At 41.7% G+C, this 23,061-nt stretch overlaps 1 protein-coding gene across 3 annotated transcripts in view; it reads right to left on the bottom strand.

The window, feature by feature from the left end:
- RBPJ (recombination signal binding protein for immunoglobulin kappa J region) overlaps positions 1 to 23,061 on the bottom strand; it is a 143,703-nt gene that overhangs the window by 47,925 nt on the left and 72,717 nt on the right. Inside the window, exon 1 of one of the 3 annotated variants that reach the window (XM_050338685.1) lies at positions 11,910 to 11,981. The exons of the other annotated variants lie outside the window; for them this stretch is intronic. Coding sequence (XP_050194642.1) covers positions 11,910 to 11,929 — 20 coding nt within the window. The 5' untranslated portion in view covers positions 11,930 to 11,981. Of the gene's footprint in view, positions 1 to 11,909; positions 11,982 to 23,061 lie in introns of those variants that run through there. 3 annotated transcript variants of the gene reach the window in all.

The raw sequence follows: 23,061 nt of genomic DNA, 5'->3' as shown, positions 1-23,061 counted from the left end.
AAAGAGCAACACTGTTGTGAAGTAGTCTGAAAGTACTGCTCTGGACAAAGGTAAGTGAACATGGACTGTCCAGGAACGAAGAGAATAGGGCTTACACAAAGCCTTCACGGAGAAAAACAAGGAAAGTATTCCAGTGTACTACTCAATGAAAATAATTAAAGAAAACAAAAAAAATGAAAAGAGATGTAGAAGTACTACTAATTGAGTGCTGCTCACAAAATTCAGAGAGAACAAGACTTAAAACAACTAAGTAAAACACAAAACTTTACATTATTTCAATAAGCTTCATATGTAACAAAAGGAAGCAGAACTGACCAGATCTACACTGGAATCAGAGGAAAGGAATGTCAGGCAGTGGCTACACACATTTTTCAACTAATATCAAAACAAAAAAACCAAAAATATTAACTAGGAATGAAATTTGGACAATGGCAGAATAGTATTTTTCATCTTTAAAAAATGTAGTATCATTACTGAGGGAAATCTTCTACATTTGAGGCATTAGGTAGAAGAATACTGAACACCACAGAGAAAATATCTGAAGTGCCACCAGTAAAATCTGTTAAGAAAGTACTTCCCACAAGCATATCCACAATTTACACAGAGGAACACTTCCAGTAAGTGAAGAAGTCTCTTATCTCTACAGATATAATACTCATCACTACCTAGTAACTTCTGGCAAACATTAGTCTGCTGCTTTTGGAGATTTTTTTACTTTTTATAAGAACTGTTCAAACTGAAGAAGATTCACTTTCAAATCTAAACTGATGCAATACAACTTCCATGACTGTGCAAACTGACAAGTCTAACCAGTCTACTGCTAACTCTAAGTGCCATACAGCAATATGGTGAGACAGTAAGGCAGTAAGTAAATAATCAGAGAAAATCAACTGACCTAAGTATTTAACAATTAAAAAAAATTAAGATTTTGTCCAAAAAACTTACTTGAATGAAACACTGGAAAGCCACGGGACATACGTCAGGAGTTTTGTTTCTTATATATTTTCTTTCCATATGGAAATTCAGCCTAGATTCAACAAGCACTTGCATGAGGACTAGCTTAAAACTCTGCCTTGAACGGTACCTTCAGCACATCTTTCTGAGGTCATCTTTTGTTTACTGCAATCTCAAAAGCCACATGCGGATGCAGCTAGTCAAAAAGAACAATTACTATCCTTACAGCACAAAGGATCCAATAAAAACAGTTGCCCTATACTTTTTAGTAGCCTTTAACAACTGTAAACGTCTGTAAAGGCCTGGTCTACTTTTCCATTGCTACTATTTGAAGTAAGACTTATCATTTCAACAAGCTAATGGCGAGTAAAACATCTCAATAAGACCTTTTTAAAATATTGTTTCATAACAACTCCTTTGTTTTGCCTGCTAACTGCTGTGAAACACAGGTATTTTCACAATTGCAAATAAAAATGCAAAACGTTCTGACGTTTGTTTTGGTGCAGTTCTCACATTTGTTTTAACAGAGTTATTGGTACTTTGAGAGTGCTGCTATCTAAACGTAGGCACTGCGAACACTAATCTTATTCACTGTATTATCAAACTGAACATAAACACGGTCAACATCGATACTATTAAAATAGATATCAAAATAAGTTTTGACGCCTTTCCTGTTTCAGATGACTTTTAGAGCAAAAAAAAATTACTTCAGCTGTAGAGAACTCCATTTTCTATATCTACATAACATATTCTTCTGTCTCTCTTGAAAGTAAACTAAGAGGCATATTTACCTCCCATAATCAGCAGTAAAACAATACAGGAAGCCACTCTTGTAAATTCAGTACCTATACAAAGATCTCTCAAATTTTTTCATCGTGATTAGAATTCCATGTTAGTATCATCTGTGTTGACTGAAACACTTTGTCATAATGCATTAAGAGCACTACAAGCCTCTTTCACAGAGGAAGCCTGATCCCAAATACTTACTTTTATTAACTGCTCTGTATGACTTAATTAATGAGAGATTTGTAATGCACATATAAACAAAACAAACCAAAATCAACACCAACCATGTAATGCTAGATAAAAAAAAAAAAAAAAACAAACCAAAAAAAACAAACCAAAAAACTCAAAAAACAAACTGGAATGCATACGGAGAAAAAATAAAAAATTAAAACCCAACACCTCAAGACTCAGTGCTGGCAACGAAGTGCTGAACAGCAGAAGAAAAGAATTTGGCCAGAGCAATACTTGGACAGAAAAGATACGTCCAAAATAGTTTTGCAATATCCCCATAACTTCTGGAAGATATTACATTATTAAGGATTTTACTAGTCATCACTGTATATCTACTGCAAAACTAAGAGAGCGTGAAAAGAAACACACACGTGCAGAATAACAGCAGTCTTTCAATGCAGCTTTTTCTTTTCTGAATTCTTACACTCACTACTGAAGCCAGAGCTCGCTGGCAGATTTGGAAAGTGGTGACATTTTTTCAATTTTGAAAATAAGTACCTATGCAGAACAATTTCCTCTGCAGTATAAAGACATGGCTACAACACACTGCAGCACCACCTCGTTTTATTGCAACCCACATTAATCCACTGGTCATGCCCTAACCATTGTATTTGTCTCAATTATTTAAGAGTAGCATCTCTCTAGTGCCTATTCTAATATCCCTCACTGTAACCAAAACACATTAATGATGAGCATAGTCACTCTTCACTCTTCCTTACCATACCTTTCTCTAATGCAGAATAAAAACCTACAGAAGTTCGGTGTCTTCTGACCACCTTCCACAGCCAGAGTTGGGAGAGAAGACATGGCATCACCTGCCAAAACCCAGGGAACAGCCTGGAACTACACCAAGCAACGAGAACAGAGTCAGGAGACAGTCATTCTATTTCCACCTCTCCATGGACTTTCTGTTTGACCTTGGCAAGTCACTGGGTTTTTGTGCTTGTTTTTTCACGTTCAGGACATGAAGAGCTTTTACGCAGAGGGCTGGAACAACAACAATAGCTGCGTAAGTCTAATTATTATTTATTCTATTACGCCAGGCCTCAGAACTCTTCCACAATGGCATAAATTCAGAGTGAGCACAAGAACCTCCAACTCTCTAGACCTTAATTTTAAAGCTCGCTTTATGTAAGATCACCAGTGAAAGCCATAACAGCCCTTATCAAGACACTCTCCCCTGTATCAATAACAGATAAAAGCTTAGTTTCACAAATTCTTGTGCTGAGCAAACAAGTTTAACCTTATTTTCTACACTGGCAGTTCCTAATCCCCAACTTGCAAAAGAAACACTACCAGCAAGATCCTTTGCCACTGCTTCCAGACAAAATTAAATTACGGAGTTAAAATAAGAACTGCTAGGAAAAGGAAAGTAGGATATTGTTTAAAGAGTATCTTTTATTCCGTGCAGTTTCTATGGTCCAGCAAAAATTAGGGACCAGTACTTTGCACAGTTCAATTCCCTCTTTCAGGCTTGGAAAATTCTAAATTTCATGGCAGCCTGATCAAGTTTCATTCTGATACCAAGTTTCCTGGTAGTCTCCCAAAGCACCACACACTGGAAATATGCCACAAGTATGGTTTTAAAAAAACAACAAAGTGCAAATGAAATGTTCTACAGACCAAGCAATTTTACCAAGAATACAAGCAGAAAGGGTTTTTTTTCTGGCACATTTAGAAAAATGTCTACATTAGTCTGCACTCATAAACGGAAAATGTTAAGTGTTCATTCTGCTACTCAAGTAACTATAAGAAATTAGATTAACAACTGAAAGACTGACTAGGACTGACTATATAGCAGTTAATCTAACCTACCAGAAGTAGAAAAATTAAATGAAGAACTGGGTGTAATCTCACACAGAGCAGTTAAAAATGACCAGCTGCCAATACAGCTTGTTGCCTATTAGAGAAAGTGTTCTGGATTTTCAGTACAGTGATTACATGGCACTGCATACAAGTTAGTCATGCAATTACAATGAAGTGCTCCTGAATAAGAAACAAATCAGGAAAAGTTATACCATAACACAATCACTGTAAGGTCTTCATGTTTTCCAAGTGAAGCAATGTAAATAACTTTAGAATCACAGACTCCTAATATCCTGAACTGGAAGGGACCCAACAGGATCATTAAGTTCAACTCCTAGCCCTGCACAGGACACTCCCAGGAATCACATCTCGTGCCTGAGAGCATTGTCCAAATGCTTCTCAAACTCTGTCAGGTTTGGTGCTGTGACCACTTCCCTGGGGAGACTGTTCCAGCACTCAGCCACCCTCTGGTTGAAGAATCTTTTTCTAATACCAAGCCTAAACCTCCCCTGACACAACTTCATGCCATTCCCTTGGGTCCTGTCACTGGTCACCACAGAGAAGAGATCAGTGCCTGCCCCTCCTCTTCCCCTCATGAGGAAGTTGTAACTGCAATGAGGTCTCCCCTCAGTCTCCTCTTCTCCAGGCATAACAGACCAAGTGACCTCAGCCGCTCCTCATATGGCTTCTGTTGAAGGCCCTTCACCACCTTCGTTGCCCTCCTTTGGACACTCTAACAGCTTATCATCTTTTTTATACTGTGGTGCCCCAAACTGCCACAATATTCAAGATGAGGTCTGATGCCCCCAGGACACGGTTGGCCCTCCTGGCTGCCAGGGCACTGCTGACTCGTATTCAACTTGCCATTGACCAGCACTCCCAGATCTCTTTTCAGGGTGTTGCTCCCCAGTTTCTTGTTCCCCTGTTTGTACGTACATCCAGGGCTGCCCTGTCCCAGGTGCAGAATCTGGCACTCGCCTTTGTTAAATTTCACATGGCTGGTGACTGGTCAGCCCTCTAACTAGTCAAGATCTCTCTGCAGGGCCTCTCTTAATTTAAATAACTACAGAAATATGTACTTAAATTCAACAAGTGTGCTTTCAAGAGTTATCTACACAAAAAGAGCCCCACAAACTTCCTGAAGACACATGCTGTTCACTGCAGTGTTCACACTGCTTTAGAAAGAAAAAAAATCATGTCCCCGCAGCATGTCATTCATTGAACAATGAATCAAAATTGTAAAATATTATAATGATATTTTATAGTAAAATTTTATACATCCATCAAGCTTTTAAAAAATAAAAATTCTAAACGTAAAGAAAACTAGTGTTTATCATCGCCTCTCTATTTTATTATATATATATAATATTAAAATATATTTTATATATACATAATAGTCTCCATCTATTGTAAGGATGCAAAACTGCAACACTAATCAAAAGCTTTCTCATACTATACATACTGAAACCTCTACCTTCTTTCCTTTCTTGGCAAAAAAGTTTACCACTGTAAATATGTAGTTCATGCATTTACAAGCAAAAGAGCAAGAAGATACATGGCCATATATCATCATCTCACTAACTGAAGTCCAGTTGAAAATTAGGAAGCATTTTTCAGAAAATGAAATTATTTTAAACAGTACAAATAGGCTTTGAAAATGGTTGTTATGTGACACAGCAGAGACAACGGAAGAGAGTTTCTTCAGATTGTAAAGGGTACTTAACTTTCTTTTAAAAAAGGTAGCAACCACAAAATACACACAGACACACACTCAAGTATGAGTAAAGAGCACCACAGCAAAAGCAGAACCCCAGGAAATGAGATAATGTAAAACTAAGTTTAGCACTTACTTTTCCAAGACTCGGTAAGAATATAGATATGGAAACTTATTTTCTATTAATAATTTTCTCTTCAAATAAATTTATTGGTTGTTTCCTTTTTATATTGGAAAGATATAATGATAATTCTATATTTATATTTCTATATTTATAATACAAATATAATATTTTATATTCTTTCACTGCCACTCATAATCATAATTATTAATGCAATTATGTTCCAGACAAGTATCAAGTGTCTAATAAGCATTATAAGAATTTCCACATAAAATAAAGTGCACCAAGATCAAGAATATTACTGTACACCTATAATTAAAAAATTGCCTTGAAATACTATAGACTTAAAAGGCATATCCAGTATCCAGTTTTGTCAACAGACAAGGTTTTGTCTGACAATACAGTGACATTTACCTTTTTCCCTTTTTCACCTAAATACACAGGAAAAAGTAAGCAACTCCATAAAAGCAGGCAGACACTACAACTGCCCATTTTTAAAAAACACTGAAATAACAAATCCACTTAGAAATACACCTTCCCTGTGAAATGCTCTTGGGAGTCAGTGATCCAGCACATTACAGTGACACATGGGTCAGTTAATAATGTGCTTGTAATTAACATCCAAAGAATTTATGGTGACAAGTATTATGAACACAGAAGAGATGTCCTGAAACTTCAAAATTTTGCTGACGTGATTTGCTCTCCAAATGTGAAACTAATATTTTGCATACACTACATTCTTCATTCCCAAGAGAGATTCAAACGTGTTGCATAAAGCAGAATACTTGTTTGTATTAAATACGTATTTTACAAACTTAAATTACAATTTATTTCTTCGAGTTCCTCAATAAACAGCATAGAACAGGTTTGAACTGCACCTTAACGGTACTCTTCACCAAAAACGAGTAACTAAGGTAAAACCTTTTTTCAAAGTCTTTGCCTGTGAAGGCACACGTCTTTTAGGAAGTCTTTATGTGTACCTACAGGCTATTTGCCCTTCTTTTCACAATATTTTTAAATATAGAAATGTTGCAGTTCAAAATAATGAAAAACAACACTAAAATGAATTAAAGAAACTCTCTCATTTGCAAACCCAGTATCATTATGCGATTCATAGCACGGAACAGGATACTTAAAACAGAGTTACTTCTGCAAAGAGGTATCAGCAAGGAATATTGTCTTCTGATTGGTTGTAACAAACGTGCACATACTATGCCAAATAAAATAGTCTACAGATTATTTCTGGAGAAATCAAGCTATAGAAAGATTATTTTCAAAGTTTCTTTGTGCTTTGTATCAACCAGAATAAGTCAAACAACAAAGAGCTACTTAATACAATGAATAAACAATGAAAGCAAATAAAATCCGAATTAAGAGCTTAACTACATAAAACTGCTCCTACTGAAACTACGAAAGGTTAAAAGATTATTTGCCAGCATCTCAGAAGACTCCTTGAAGATTATAGTGCTCACAAGGATTTCCCAATAGTCAGACTAAGACAAGACATGCTCCTTGATAATGATTTAAATGTTAGTCACACAAAACATCTACTCATTTGATTGTAAACGAGTTTTTCCCAACCTTTAACACTCATCAGGTGCATCTACACAATACAATAGCTGTAGTTATGCTATTACTCAAATCTTAATAAGCACTGTTTAAACCTTCAGTGACAGTAAAAACGTAGCCTGAAGATCCCATCCATGAATTCTAGTCCTACAGTCTACATCATCCTGTTTCCACTCAAGCTTCACTTACACCATTCTCACTGACATCTCTTGCAGCCTAACCCATGATGAGGTTCAGAATCAATATGTAATTCTTATCCTCCTAGACTTGTCAATCACCCAAGACTACCAGTAATGCTTCTTTTCCGGAAATACTCTCCCTGATTCCCTTGGCATTGTTGCTCTCATGATTCATCCCTTATCATTCTAATTGTTCTTTTAGTATATCGTCCTGAAGGAACCTCCTCATTTACCTGTACTATTTTATGAATCATTTAATAGGTTTCTGTCATGCATCCCTTTCCATTCTTCTTCGCTCTCTCCAGGGTCAGGATTCAAATTCAACTATAAACTCCCTGCAACTAATCAGAAACATCCTTTCTACTCCCTATCTCCTGTGTTTGTCCAAGCCAACACCCAAGCTTGCATCTCCCTTTCCCCATACTGATGCCTCACTATCAGCTCAGCCTCAGCACAGAAACACACAGGTCTTACCCCTTCTATCATCGCTTCGGTCTCCTTTCCACTACTGCAACTCATGAACTTTCAGGAATCTTAACTAAGCATTAGCATTCATTCAAACCATGGTTCTCTACAGGTCCTAGAAATAACCTGGTGTTGAGATCCTGGTGATGCCCATCACATCAAGAAGATATCCCTTTAGTAGTTTAAGTTTTATCCAGTGACCACAGCAGTTCACATCTGAACTAGTGAAGCATCCTTCACCTTTCAAAATCCAGAATTGACCCTCATGAACATTCCCCTCTCAATAGTTTTTTTAGCCCAAGGTCAGATCACACAAATTCTCCCTTCACTTTCTACTTCAAGACCCTCACTGGTCATCCTAAAATTACTAATCAGTATGTAGATGAGGTTAAAGTTTCAATAAACTGTTATATTTTCATCTCTGAACTTCTCTTTACTTGGCCTTGTGTCTGGAAGAGCTCCACAAAGCAGCACCTTCTCTCAAAAAACCTCCTACAAGATTTTTCATAGTTCTCATTAAAAACAAACAAAACTACCAGATGGCTGGTACATCTACACCACTACACTAAAATTCACTGCACTGATGCCAAATATTCTCCTGTGTCATTGCAGACCTGATGTGTCTTCTCTTGCCCTTAGATCATTAAGCATTCTGGGTCAGGAAACCCCACTTAACCACTGAACTCCATGATGACTAATTCAGGCATGGAACTCGAACAGCCTGTTACTTATAAAAGTGTTATTAAAACAATTTCTACTTTACAGTGGCTATGGAAAACGTCACACTAGTGATAAGCCCACTCAACTTATTTTTGTCTTTTTCAAGGCTTCTCAACTTGTTTGAAAAATAATCCAAATACCATCTCTTATACTGCTATTACAGAGGTTTTCACTGGTAATTGAGTACTCAAGCCAATGCCTATATTTATCATTTCAATCTATCCTTCCTAAATTGTGTGCATTTGCTGCTGGTGTAGGCATCTTTGCAAGGGCTCGGTTTTTCAGGTTTTTTCATTGTTTTGTTGGGTTTGGTTTGGTTTGTTTTTTGCAACTGTTTCTAGTATTTTAAAGATCAAGTTGTCCCAGGTTACCGAAAAGACACCATTCCATACCTTATGTAATTTTAAAATTTCATAAAATTAAGTTCATGGCATTGGAGTTTTTCTGTCATATGGTTGTGCTGGACCTAGCACAGCAATTTGCAAACTGACACCTAGAGGTACATTTGTAGTACCAGTAATTATTTAAAACCAAGTGTTTTGCACTCAAAATGTGCTTCTCTAATTATATAACGTTTTCATTGATTTTGTCATCTTTAAATCATGTTTCCCTAAATTGTTCACAAGCAAAACCAAAAATACTCCACAAAACCCAAAAACACTATCCTATAATTCCAGCCATAAATTATCCACTTCTTTTAATAATAGCTCAAATTGTAACTCATTTTCAGTTATATGTCTCACGTTTCCACGTACTTTCTCATTATATCTCGTTCTGACACTGTGAAATTTAGGTTCAGCCACACTCTACATACAAGCAAGTTTGATCAAAACACTTGAGATGCAGCAGCACGAGTGTGCAAACAATAAAGTGGTAACATACCCTGACTGCCCCCCAAAACGACTTCCATTCCAACACAGCATAAACCGATGTATCGTAATTTAAGCTCAGTCATAGAGAGTTCACAAGACAAAAAATGCTTTTACATCCAGCTAACAGTGACTACAGGAGAGCCATATAAGTTTTACCTCAGGTTTGAGCACCTCTAGGAACTCCTAGTTGCCCATTCAAACACAATGCAGGATTTGCACACTACATTCTTCAGTTACTGCTTTTTAATTTCAAGCACTTTTTATCCCCCCTGTGCAAGTAAAGAATAGTCCAGAAAGAAACTGGATTGTACTGACTATTTTGGGAAAAAAAAAAAAAATTAGCTACTGGAGTATCATCAATTTTTAATCCTAATACACATAGAAAACTCTGCAACAGAGATGTACTCTAAAAACAGGTCATGTAATAAAAAAAAAATAATCAAGCTTCTGAATGCAATCTAATTATAACATTAATCAAAGTTAACAGATTTCATTTTACCAATGCTAAAGTATTTAATAATAAGAAAACAAGACTACTTTTCCAGAGAATTATTCAAGTTACAGGTTTTGAACAATAAATGTAGCATTAAAATTCTAACCTGCACACAATTTTTTCACTCCTGTTAAAATGCTATTTTTCCTACAGCTCCAATTATTTGATCATTGATTTCTTTTAAAAAATAAACAATCTACAGTTGTTTCTGTCAACATTTTAATAGATGTCCGAGAAGGATAAAAATAATGTCACAAACATGACAACACTGACAAACCTGTAGTAATCACTTAACAAAAGGAAATGGAGCCCAAATATTCGGATGAGTAAATTAACAGAAATGTGGAAAACCTTAATTGCTAACTGGAGCGCAGGTTAATAGTTATAGTAAACTTTAAAACCATTTGTTCCCTTTTTTCAACTCCAACCTCTAAAACAGTACACTCTCCAGCAAATAAGACAAGCTTCCCTAATGAACATTTAATTGGGAAAACATATATGAGCAGCAAGATGCCTCCATGAGGAGAGAAACCAAGCAAAACCTGCGATTTATTTTTCGACAAGCAAGAGTGAGGGATTGGAAACACTACTGCAGCCAAACAAAACAACAAAATACCATAATGCTACCTTCTACATGAGAACAAAAGCATCAACCACCAACTCCACCCCACCCCCAAGCAGGCTGTTGCTCTCTAACCACAGAGCCAATGCTGTAGACAATGTAATCCCACAGGGAAGACAGAAGGTCACAGACACACTGTGAAATCTTAAAATAAGGTCCACGTTTCAGAAAGACACAGCAGTACTTTCACCAGTCAGAATTTCATTTGGAACAAATAGGTTGAGTATAGAAACAGCTTGTTCTTCTCCTGACTGTCCCTTCCCTCAACACATAGAGGGAGGTCACGTGCTCAGTGTAGTCCAAAATTAAGGACACGGCACTTACAACAAGAAGCAGCAATCAAGATGTGGAGAGGATGGCAACGTGCAATGCAACGCTGCATGTGTGATTGCACACTGTATACCAGCACTGGACCTGTTATTATTCATCAGCTGTAGGTGGCTAAAAGGGTGTCACTTATTACAGTGACACATGCTGCAGCTGGCTAGCCATGATTAAGTATTACCCACTGTGGCTGAAAGGGACGGCGACTACCATTCATTATGATCCAGTGTAGCTTAGTGGGGTAGGGACGCTGCCACCCTTCCCTGCACCGCAGTACTTGGAGGAAAGCAGCTGAAGCTCAACAAAGCCCCAGGAATGGTGTGGAGGAAGCAGCAAAAGGGAACCTCTGTCTCCCAGCCCGAGGAAAGGGGTGTCCTGCTAGCAGGGGCAGAGCCCGCCCGCGCTCGGCGCGCCCGGGAGCGCTCGGGAGCGCTCAGGAGCGCTCTGCCGCGGGGTGACAGCGCCGGGCCCGGCCCGTGTGCGGGGGGTGCCGGGGCACCGCGGGGACACCGCGCTCAACTTCCCCCACAGCAGCGAAAGCCTTTGTGCGAGCGCTCCCGGTGCGCGGCCGGGGGAGCCCGGGGGAACCCCTCCCGCGGCGAGACGAGCCGGGGCGACCGAGAAGGGGGAGCAGCCCGTGCCAGCCCCGCGTCCCCTCCCCACCGGGGTCCGCCGCTCCCCCGGGAGCCTCCGGAGCGGGACCCGCTCCGGAGCAGCCGGGATGAGCACTGACCCTGCACGGAGTCCCGAGCGGCGTGTCCGCGACGGGAAGCAGGGGAGCAGAGGGAGCGCCCGGCCGCGCCGTGCCCCCCGCGCCGCGGGCCGGCCGGAGAGCGCGGCCGCCGCCGGCCCGGACCGGGGCGCCTCCTCCGTGCGCCCACCCGGCGGGACCCCAGCCCCGCGGGGCGGCGGGGCCGGCCCACGGGCCATGCGGAGGGCAGCGCGCCGTGCCCGCGGCTGGCGGGCCGGGGCGGGCCCGGCCGGGCGGTGTGCGCGGCGCGTTGGCCCCGGCGGTGCCGGCTCGGGCGGGCGCCGCGATCGCCCCGCACTCACCCTGTCACAACAGGCGCCATCTTCCACAAACTCTCGCCAAAACTCCTACTCTCGCGAGAGCGCCCCCCTCCCCGCGCCCTGCACCGCGCGTGCGCGGGCCCGCGAGACACGCGCGGGGCGGGGGCGGCGCGCGGCGCGCACCGATGGGCGGGGCCGCTCCCTCAGACACAACAGCCCGGCCGTGGGAACCGCGCCGCTCTCGCGAGACCCGCCGGGCACGGCGCGCAGTGGCGGCAGGTCTCGCGAGAGCAGGGCGCGCGGCGGGGGAAGCCGAGGGATTCCCCGGGTCCCGCTCGAGGGAGGGGTCGCGGGGGGGAAGGAACCATTCGGGGCACGGGGGGCGGGGCGGCTGCCGGCGCGGGGGCAGCAGCCCGCGGACACGGCCTTCCCCTCCCCAGCACCCCCGCGGGACGCAGGCGTGGGAGCGCCCGCCTCGTGCTGCTCGCGGGCCCGGCACGTGCGCGGCCTGGGGACACGAGTGAAGGGATCGGGATCAGGGATCGGGATGAGGGACCCGGCCACGCGGGGCCGGGAAACCAGGCGGCGCGAAACGACATCGGTTTTTGCCAAATAGTGAAATAGAACTTAGCAGCGGGAGGCCGGGGTTCGGAGGCACAGCCGCTAGAAAGGTCTGTCACGTTTCTCACGGAGGAATGTCAACATCGCGTGTTTCAGGAGTCGGGTTTGCACTGAAAGCCCGGTTTCATAATATTGTTTTTATCTGCAGCCGAAGTGCGTAAGATGCGTTTGCTCAGCAAACAGGAGCAGTGTCGTGTGCCAGAAGCCCGGCCAGCACAGCGAGCCCGCGGTGCCAGAGGGGACGGGAGGCACCCGGAGCTGCCGGGCTGCGCCCGCGTTTGGACGTGGCACAAAAAGAAGACCCTAATTTTGGATTCATTCAGCATTACCGCTTCGCGGGGAGGGAACGCGGTCTGATTGTCCGTTAGGAGACTGTGTTTGAAAATTAATCCTTTAACGTCAAGAATCCTCCTCCATGTCTTTAGAATATCATGTCAGTCGAATTTCGGGCACAAATGCCACACTGATTTAAAGATTGCTGAGATTGCAAAGGCCATAACCACTTTAATTGCTTCAGCTCTGCACCTCAGCTGTCTCCCAAATTATGGAAAAGGATTATATTTCATTAATCCTGTGAATATGATTTTGGGTTTCTCTGCCTCTTTCTACTGCTAATACTAATTCAATGAATAATGTCTCAGATGAGTAAAACCATGTTTTAAGAGACTGTTTGGTGACAAAGTTTGCTGTAACTCTACTCACTGCACAAACAGCTATTGTCTCCTGTCATTAAGGGACTTTCCCCATCATGATTTCCCCCTCCCCCTGAGGTGCGAGAGAACTTTGATTGCCTCCCTTGTAGGCACAGTTCTCGGTAAAAGCACAATGCATACTGGAAATCCTCTGTATTGTTTGCAAAGAGCAACTCATAATCCCTTTGGAAATCTCTTTCTAAAAACATCTCTCTCTTTTTTTTTCTTTGTCTCCCAAGGCTAAAGAATGATCTCAGCTCATGCTAACTCCATTCCGTTAAGAGTAGTTTCTGGATATTTGCCATGGACTGTCTCTAGATGGTCATTTTATGGGGCCCCTCTTTTAGTGTGTTTTGAATCAAACTGCAAAAGCTAAAAATGCAGCACACAATAATCTGCAGTGTCTAGACTTCTAACACTTTACAAAGAAGGCACTTTGATTAATAACCAGATTAACTGGGCACTGGAGCAGGTATATTATTTCAAAGAATTAATAATTATAGAAACTATCCTTTCCATCATTGACAACAGTGCATTATGAAACAACCAACCATTGATTTTATTTTTTTTTAGTTATAGACAATCTGCATTTCAAAAGGCCAGGAATACTATTCAAATCCAAAACAATGGCTGAACTTAATGTGAGTAGCTGGTGGAAGAAAAGGTAATAAGCCACAGAGGGTTTTTTAATATTGTTTATGCATTGAATTTTCTTCTTGCTGCTGAAAGTTCGTGTTTCACATAGAGTGTGAGCAATTCCTATTGACTTTATTGAAAACTGAAAGCATTAGTACCTCAGGGAACTAGACCTCACTTTCTGGCCTGTGATGAGTATAAGCACTTCCAGAGCTGAGTTAGAAGAACAAATTTAAATACAAGGTTTGCACCAGTTAAAATTTTGTGTTTGCTGTGCAAATCAGTAGTTTGACTTTTTGACTTAAGCCCAGCCAAGGCTGGTGGAAGTGTTCTGAATTAGGCCTGTCATTTCAGAGACAGTTTGGAGAAGTACAGCTTGGAGGTGCCTTTGAAGGGCTTGGTTTCCATGCCTCACTTGTCTTCCAAGCAGAAGCTCTGCCAGATGACCCCAACTAGGTGCTCAGAATCATGAACCATCTTCAAAAATGTAAAGCTCTTAAAGCAGGAAATCCATTTTACTCTGTTGAAGGACAGGACAACTTCCAACGTGTTCGAATTCACCAATGCATGCAGATGTGGACAGAGCCCCTTAGCCAATGCAAGTGGATGCCAGCAGCTTCACTTGGGAAGTCATATTGTTCTCCAGTCCTCTCAGTATCTTGCTTTATGTGGAAAGAGGAGAAAAGAGAGCCTAGCAAGAACCCACAGAGTCATTAGGGATCAGGCCCTCTATGTGGATGAGCAGGAGGTCTTTTGGCCTGGAGTTTTGTCCCATCAGTGGCACTGCAGAAGCTGCTGGCCAGCAGTGCTCAAGCTGGAGAAGGGCAGGCAGGAGCAGGGAGCACTGGATGCAACCTGTGATGACTGGGTTGAAGATTTCAGCAGCTTGTTTGACCAGTCCTGACCAAACTTTTTTCAGCTCAGCCTTGGCTCTAGGCTTACCCTAAGCTCATTCCTTTGGGCACAGCACTAGCTAATACTCTTCTCATTTGGCGAATGCCTCCTGCCACACTGGCTTGGAGAAAGATGAGAAAACAACAGACCTGCATCTTTTTATGTAGAAGCAATCCCATGCCTCTTATGTGCTTAGCAAAAGTATGTAAGAGATGGCCAAGGTTACAAGAATCCCATTCTCAAGATTGGCCTGTCATATAAAAAAAAAGCTCACATTCTTACAGAATCTCAGCTATTTTAAAATCTAGTGACCTTAAAAAGCATTGTAGGGAGTAGAACCACAGTTGTCTGGATCTTCATTATAAGCAGCAGGTTTATCTTGAGATGTTTGTATCTGGTGGTATAAATCACACATTCTAGTGGTGGGTACTGGGATACAACCATGCTGGAATTTCGTAAGCACAGGATGTACAGTGTGGTTCAGCTGCATGTCTGGGAAAGAAAATAAACAGACAGTTGCCCACAGAACAACTCTTAGATCTGCACTTGGCTGCATATGCCAACTAAAGTTATTGCTTAAGCTGTTAGTCAGTCAGCTTGATGTCAGAAGTGCCTCTGCTGTTTGAAATTATGTTCAGCATTGCTCAGAGAATTTGCAATGTTGTCTTGAGGGTCTCTGACAGGGAGAACGAATAGGCTAGTTAGCAGTCTACAGCAGGAGTGCTGTTAAATAGTTTTTGCTTATGTGTCATAATATCAGAGAGGATGGTAGAGCAAAGAAAAATCTGAATCTGCATCTTATTGCAGGCTCAGGTACAAGTGTGGGAGTACCCAAAGGCTACAGTTGGGTTTGGGGCTCACTGTGGTATTGCCTTGAAAGCAAGTACAGTACCTTCTGAGAGTGTTCTTATAGTGTAAGACAATGCAAGGAGTATAGCAAACAGTAGGAAGGAAGAGGGGGAGGGAAGATGAGGTTAACAGTAATAACATCATGTGGTTATCTAGGTTAACAGTGTGAACAGCTTGATGACTGCTTTGCAGAAGAAGTTTTATTTTAAAATACTTTTATAGTACACGCAGGTAAGACATTTTGCATTGTATTAGATTTTGCTCCTCACCCTACCCCAGAAAAGTATCTTCACTTATTTTGCATTGGGTGAAATTCCTTGTCTGTCTGCATGTAAGCTATCCTGCATTGCTCCTTAGTTTTACTGGGCTCTTCAAAGAGCCCATCTCTGAACCTCTGTTATGCAGCAGTGCTCCTCCACTCGTGCACATGATGCCTGTTCACCAGGCATCTAAAGTGACACTGATGTGGCACTGGGTTATTCCCTTAGCCCAGCTCTCTACACACAGCCCTTTGCAGTGGTGGCTGGTGCCATCAGCCTCCACACTCTCAGGGTGCCCCTGCAGGCACCACCAGATTTCACTGAATGATCTGGAGGGTAAAGTGTCCTGGGGGCTGGCAGAGCCTGCCCACCACACACCAAGTACTGCCAAGCCCCTGCCCCCCAGCATTCACAGCCACAGGCACCAGCAGAGGGGGGTTCCCCAGGCCCCTCCTTGGTGCTGCTGGGAGCCTGACTCCTGTGCTGCCTCCACCTTCTGCCTTGGCTAGTGTGTGCACCCACCAAACCAGTTCTAAGATTAAACCTTACTATGCAGGGTTACAGAGTCAGTAGTTACAAGAAGTGCAGCAGGATAAACTCTAAAAATCTCCATGCTTCCAGAACATAGAGGAGAAGACACAGTGCCTTTTCAGTCTGTCTGCTCCCTGTAGGACTGACTGTGAGCAGAAGACACCAAAGGAAGTTAGTTGCATCCTGCGGAAATCAAGAAGAGAGGAAAGACTGAACTAGTTGATGAGACTGTGAATTACCACAAATAATTAACAAAGTAAAAGGAAGATTTAAAGATTATGTTATGGCTCCAGATGTTTTATTGATTTTATTCATATATAAGTACAAACTGAATTTGCAATGCTACAGTTCTGAATCAATGTGGAAACAGATGTCTTTGTGGAGAACAACATTTTAACCAAAGGTGCTGTTGCAGTTTTGTTGTTTTCCTGATGTATATTAGTTTGCCACATACGCTGCCAGAGGCACGCTCACACCCAAGACTGTAATTTGGTGACTGAATTAGAGCTGATTTTTTCAACTAGCCTGCTCTCCCATTCATGAGGCACTTTGAGAAAATGTATGCTGACATGCTTCACCTCCACTGTAAGTAAAATGTGTTTTTGGAAAACACAAAGAATGAAAACTCATTTGGTTCAGCAAAACACAAGAGAAACCCACACTCTTGATTATACACATTTTTCCTACCTGAGGGAATAGTGTAACAGAATAGTACTTAAGGGAATTTCAGACTAACTATAGTAAGGTATAAAAAGCCAACTCATCAGCCTACTCTAAAATAAAACCACAAACTGCACATAACCGCTTGATAAAACTACCACTAGAAACCCATTTGCCATTATAAACCATCCCATTTTACTGTGTACTAGAAAAGTCTTTGGCCCTGTCATAACCATGTGTCAAATGGGACGGAATGTGGACAGAAATCTTTAACCTGTAATTCTAAATACACATACGTGCACACAGGAATTCTCACTGGCTAGAGAGAGGAGTCAGGAAATTAAAAGCTTCACAAGGACTTTAAAGCTAGGTACGACATAAATATGATTTGGAGAATTTAGTGATTGTTAAGCCTCGTGCTGGTCCTGCACAAAGAAGTTAAGCTAATGTTGTGTGTTTAGGGGCTTCAGACTGTCCATGGCCTCAGGCTATGAATATAATACTTGTTTTGGGGCTATTTCTTTATTTAAAACATTGAGGAAGTTATACATTCCTGAAACAGAAGATTCTTTAATATGGTGTAAACACATGGTCAAGGAACACATAATCCTAAAAAATAATTATCTTGTCATACTGCCATGTTGATATCTATTTGGATTATTTCTTTTGTCAAGAACATTTGTACAAATTCTAGTTGTTGTGGACTTAGTCTAATTTTCATGTTACTCTCATTTTGAACCTCTGCTGTTCTGTAGACCATTTTCCATAATCCTTAACCTGAAAAAAGACAGAATATTTCTGGCAGCAATTATTGAAAATAAATTCTATAAAAATTGCGTGAGAATATTTCAGTGCTCAGATCCAGGGTGGCTGACACCTTGAATTTTTTCTTCTCAGGGGATTACACGTGACCTTTTAATGCTAAAGTTCATTAGTTCTTGGATATCATATTGATGAGCTTCGTATAAATGAATGGAAGAACTGAAAAGTCATAACTAAGGTAATGAGCTTATAGCTGTTATGGAGGTAACTGAAGACATGTCATGGGTGATAACTAATTAAAGATTTTCTCTATAATTTTGTTTGTTGTCAGTCTTGGTTCAGAATTCACTCTCTTTTCTTTAATCTTAACAAGCAGTATTTCATTTTTAGTGTTCCAGACAGCTATATCTTTTTCTAGAAATGCAGATATCCAGACATTCTTGTTACTCATGGCTTCATTATCAGTTTGTTTTTCTGCTCATTACTGGCACTGACCTTGCCAAGAGCTAAGCACGTGCATAATTTTACTAGTGCGATTAGACTCATTAAAGCTAATGGGATTAGTCAAGAAAGTAAAGCTACTTCTGTTTAAGTGTTTGTAGTTTGAGGTAGTGCAACCAGAAGCAAGATCAGGAAAGTCTGGAAGGAATTCGGACCGAACAATAATTTTCAAGAGAAATTCAGACACTTTTCCCTTGTCCAACTCTGATGGGGGTTGAACAGAAGGTAGTTTTGCACTGTAGGTGAACAGGGATTTCCTTTCATTGCTTTTTTCTTCAGAAGATGGGGACTTCCCAAAACTGAAACTGGTCTCAGCAAACTTTACAAGGTCATTTCTTAAGTCTAGGATGAAATTTCTAAATGAAAGATAATGAGACATATGCACCTCAGCCATCAGCCCAGCAGTGAAGGCTGACTGTAACCTGATAGCAATGTCATGATGCTGTGACCTGGGAGACTTCAGTTCACCCCAGGAAAATTTCATTATTGTGGGGAGTTTTAGAGGGACAAACCCATAACAGGTTTCCCCTGCACAGAAGGAGAGAGATTGCTCTGAATTAAACAACATAAAGGTGTTTGCTATTGCAAAGGAACGGTCTGACAGCTTGGACGTGGACTTTCAGGTTGGGGGTCTTGTGTGTGAAATTCTCAAGAGGTGTTTATGCTGTTATAGAGTGGGGAAAAAGTCTAAAGCATTTCCTTGCCATTACTCCTACCCCACCTTTGTTCCTCATTTCGAGGACTGCAAGTCTGCCGTTCTTTGACCTGCCAGCTGAAAGCCTGGCAGAAGCATTATAGTAGCAGAAATACAATGTTTAGAGTGCAGCTGGTTTTCAGCCCCTTTCTTTGACAACCGCCTCATCCAGGGCTGGGAGGGGAGGGGCACAGAGCAGTTATTCCATCCATCCTAAGGAACTTCCCTTCTGGACCGTCAAGGCAATTTTATGGTGTCTGGTAACACAGGCCAGACACACAGTGGATGATTATTAACTCCAATATATTATAATTTGTCATTTTTGACCTCTAATGACACACCTCATATACAATGAATTATAAAAAAACCTGGCTTCTTACTTACTAAATCGAATGCAAACTGCTCTGCTATCATTCTGAAGCAATAAATCTCCTGTGGCCTTGGAGAAAACATCACTTGTGGATTTTTACCCATTTTATACCTTCCTTTTGAAACAAACACTTATTTTGGTCCCTGATAAATGCAAATGACAAGTAAAATTTATTAAACCAACCATTTGTAGTCTAAAAGTTAAAATTCTTAATTAATACTGACTTCTGTACCCTGGCTTTTTCTGTGCAGAGGTTAAAAACCAGCAAATGCACCACTACTTAAGTCTAATATTGGGAGTGGTAGGTATTTTTAACTTTTACTCACTTTTCTCTAGGAGAGCAACTGATCTATGCCCCAAGGCCCGCAAATTTATTAACACTGGAAAGAGCCATGTGGTGTTCATATAGTGTTTAATCTCAGTGAAGTCTCAGCGCCCAAGGTTTCCTGATTAATGGCAGTGGAGGAAGACCGGAGTGACAGTTAGGGGTTGGCCAGCCCGTACTGTATATACAGCTGTTGCTGCACAGGGGAGGGAAACGCAGGGTCTGGCTGTCTGTTCCAAACAAAAAGAAATGGCACATGCTATTACTTCCAGATCATTGCAGTCCCTGCACCACCATCTGCTGGGGGTCAGAGCAGTTGTCCGGGTCGGCGTCAGTCATGCACAAACTCAATGCCTTCCACGGAGCTGCTCCCAGCAGTACATATTTACAAGAACAATAAAGCGAACCTGCTCCCTGGACACAGGCACCACAATGCTCCGTCACATTGGGAACAAAGGGGCACAACGAAAGTTGATATGCATTACAAAGGAGGTTCTCGGGGATCACAGCTTTGTGATTTCAGGCTGTAACACAAATTGAGGGGAAGAAAAACTGTCACCAATAAGTCCAGACCTAGTGATCATTGTATTTGTAATTGACGCAGCATCGCTGAAAGGGTGCCTGGGTCTCTGTGTTTCCTCTTTTCCTGTTGTCAGAGTCCTCCCTAGAAGATAGTTAAATGGGAAAAGTTCTGGCAATAAATCTTGAAAACTTGGGTATGCTCTCCTGTAACAGCAGCAGGATGATCTCTGCCACTTACCCTGGCTTGTCCATGCAGATCTCTTTTTCTGGGGCTTATGCCATGTGCTGGAGCGAGGTGTGGAGAGCCCTGACTGACGTAAACTGAACAGTTCCTGGAAACCAGATGAGTACAACTGTGTCACTGTGATGTTGAAACCAAATGAGCAGTTTTAGCATCTCTTCAGCCTGAACAACCACTAGTGAGTAATTAATTTCTCCTGCTAAAAACGGCTGCTTCAACACCGGGTGCTACTGCAGGATGTTGCAAACCTTTCACTTAGTGCTGTCCTGCACCCTGGGCTGAACATATGCGCACAGGAACGACATCCTTGGTGCCTAGAACTGGATGTGGGTTTCCTGCCAGTACATTAAGGCATAGAAGTAAAGCACAATCCTTCTTTTTGATCTGGGCTAGCTTGCTTGGTGCAGGGCTAAGTCCAGTGTTTCAGTGCTGCATAAATATGGAAGCAGGGGAGCAATGGAGCTCAGTCCAGAGGCATCTGCATTGCTTGGGACAAACTCAGCAGTATTCAGCTGAGTTTATCAGTTTGGTCTCAGCATCAGCACTGTTAAAACAGGCAGCAGTGCCAGCATAGGGTGAGAGAGATAGGCAGCAGCCCTGGAAAGCTATGAAAAGGGCAGGTGGAGCTGGACCCAGAACATTTCTTAAGTGAGGCTCATTGCCAAATAGCTGGAAACTGTACTGTACTAGCAAAAACACATGAAGGACTGCTGTAGTCCCTGCCTCACATAGCTACAGTGTCTATCACAGCACTACTATATACATAATCTTTGACATTTCATCTGATGATTAGTGGTTTTGGCACAAGTAAACACAGTCTTGTTAGGTCCTATCCTCAGTTGCTTTTTACTAAGCACTACTCATTTTTGCATAAAACCTCTCCAGTCCATGTAAGGTTTGACAGCCTTCTCAGATGATTTGCCTGAAACATGATATGGAAGAGGAGACCTCCTAGGTAGTTGCACACACATGTCTTCCAGACTCCACCTCCCTGGCCTCACTGGCACCAGGACACCCCAGCTGCTGGAGCCACAGAGCTAGTTCTGGAGCCTGCGGGGGCATGCAGAGCAGCCTTTGCCTGTTTGCTTGGAAAACCTCACCAGGCTCAGTTACATATTGGTACTTGGAGGACACTTACCCTGAGCCATTCATTATGGAGCTGAACTACGCAGGTTTGTACTGCAACTAGGCAGCCTTTGAGCATCAGGTCAGAAATAAAAGAAGGAATTTTTTCTACAGTCTGGTCCTGTGGAACTGAGTTTGAAACAAAAAGTTCCTCACTGTTCAGGAGATATTTTGCAGGTCTTGTGTTTACTAATAAATGTAAATGCAAGGATAGATACATTCTGCTTAATGAAATAACTTCTCTGATAAAAATAAAGGTTTTAGTGAGCAATTGAACAACTGTGTTGGTATTCTCATTCTATGGCATGTTCCCTCTGAACCGTGTTCTTGTTGGTGGAATACTCCATCCTCTTCAATCATATTGTGGCACATTTAAATTCTGCCCTGGATAAACCATATTATTATCTTCCATTTTTAATTCTGTCATTGTGTGAACGAAAGAGTTCAGTGTATTTTTCCTAATTGCCTAGATGAAGCGAATATATACAGTGTCCAACCCAGTGGGTATCCAGTTGTGCATACGGCTTAGGAGTCCAACTTTGAAACCCCACAGCATTTAGGGGCTGCGCTGGAAGCTTTTTCATTTAAGTACTTCAGTGGGAGATGAGCTATTGGGAAAATCTAGCCCAGAACAACAGTTTTACTTTTTATATTGCCTCTTTTGTTTCATCAACATCACCATTTATGTCTGAGATGTAGATATATTTTTATAAAGACCAGTTCTGCAAGTTACCAGATCTCTGGGCAACAAAAATTCAGTCCAGATCAGAGACAGTGAAGTGTATGTTGAATCACACAGCACACATAATACCTGCACATAATGGCTGTTTATGCCAGCTTTATTCTCTATGTTGCATCAATGACAACTATGGGAGAAAAAGTTTTATTTGATCAAACTCTAAGTGCACAGAGGGAAGGTTTGGCCTTTTTGAAAAAATTTAATCTTTTACCTTAACCTTAAGCTGTACCAGTTGAGCACATTGCATCAAGAGACAGTGACGTTTTTGATCCGGGATTAACTGCTGTAACTTTGGATTTACTGCCTGGTGGAGCCTTGGCCTGATTTTTACCCCCAGACCACTTACATACTGTTTCTTAACATATCTGCCTTAAACTCATTTTCAAATTTACTAACCGTCTTGTTCCAAATCTGTTCTCTGAATTGGATTTGCAGTAACATCTGCCAGTTTCTAATGCCTAATGGCCAAATAAATGACCATTAGGAAATAAAGGATTCATAAAATACAATTATGTATTTTTACGAAAGCAATGTTTTAGTGATTTACAGCTGGCCTAGGGCATACATACAGTTATTGTGGACTTGTGTTGCTTTTGTCCTCCATCCCTTCTCACTGTTTGCTCTATCCATTTACAGCATTGTATTTTAGCCCCTTGAATTTGCCTGATCAAAGAAGTCTTTGCAGTGGTATTTCCTAAACATGATACTGGAGCTTCACCAAACACATTGGAGATGCTTATAACTTCACGAGGGAGAAAAAGCTTTTAATATT

The sequence above is a fragment of the Myiozetetes cayanensis genome, unplaced genomic scaffold (assembly GCF_022539395.1).
Source record: "Myiozetetes cayanensis isolate MyiCay16 unplaced genomic scaffold, myiCay2020 scf7, whole genome shotgun sequence".
Taxonomy (NCBI): domain Eukaryota; kingdom Metazoa; phylum Chordata; class Aves; order Passeriformes; family Tyrannidae; genus Myiozetetes; species Myiozetetes cayanensis.
This window is presented reverse-complemented; position numbering and strand designations above follow the sequence as displayed.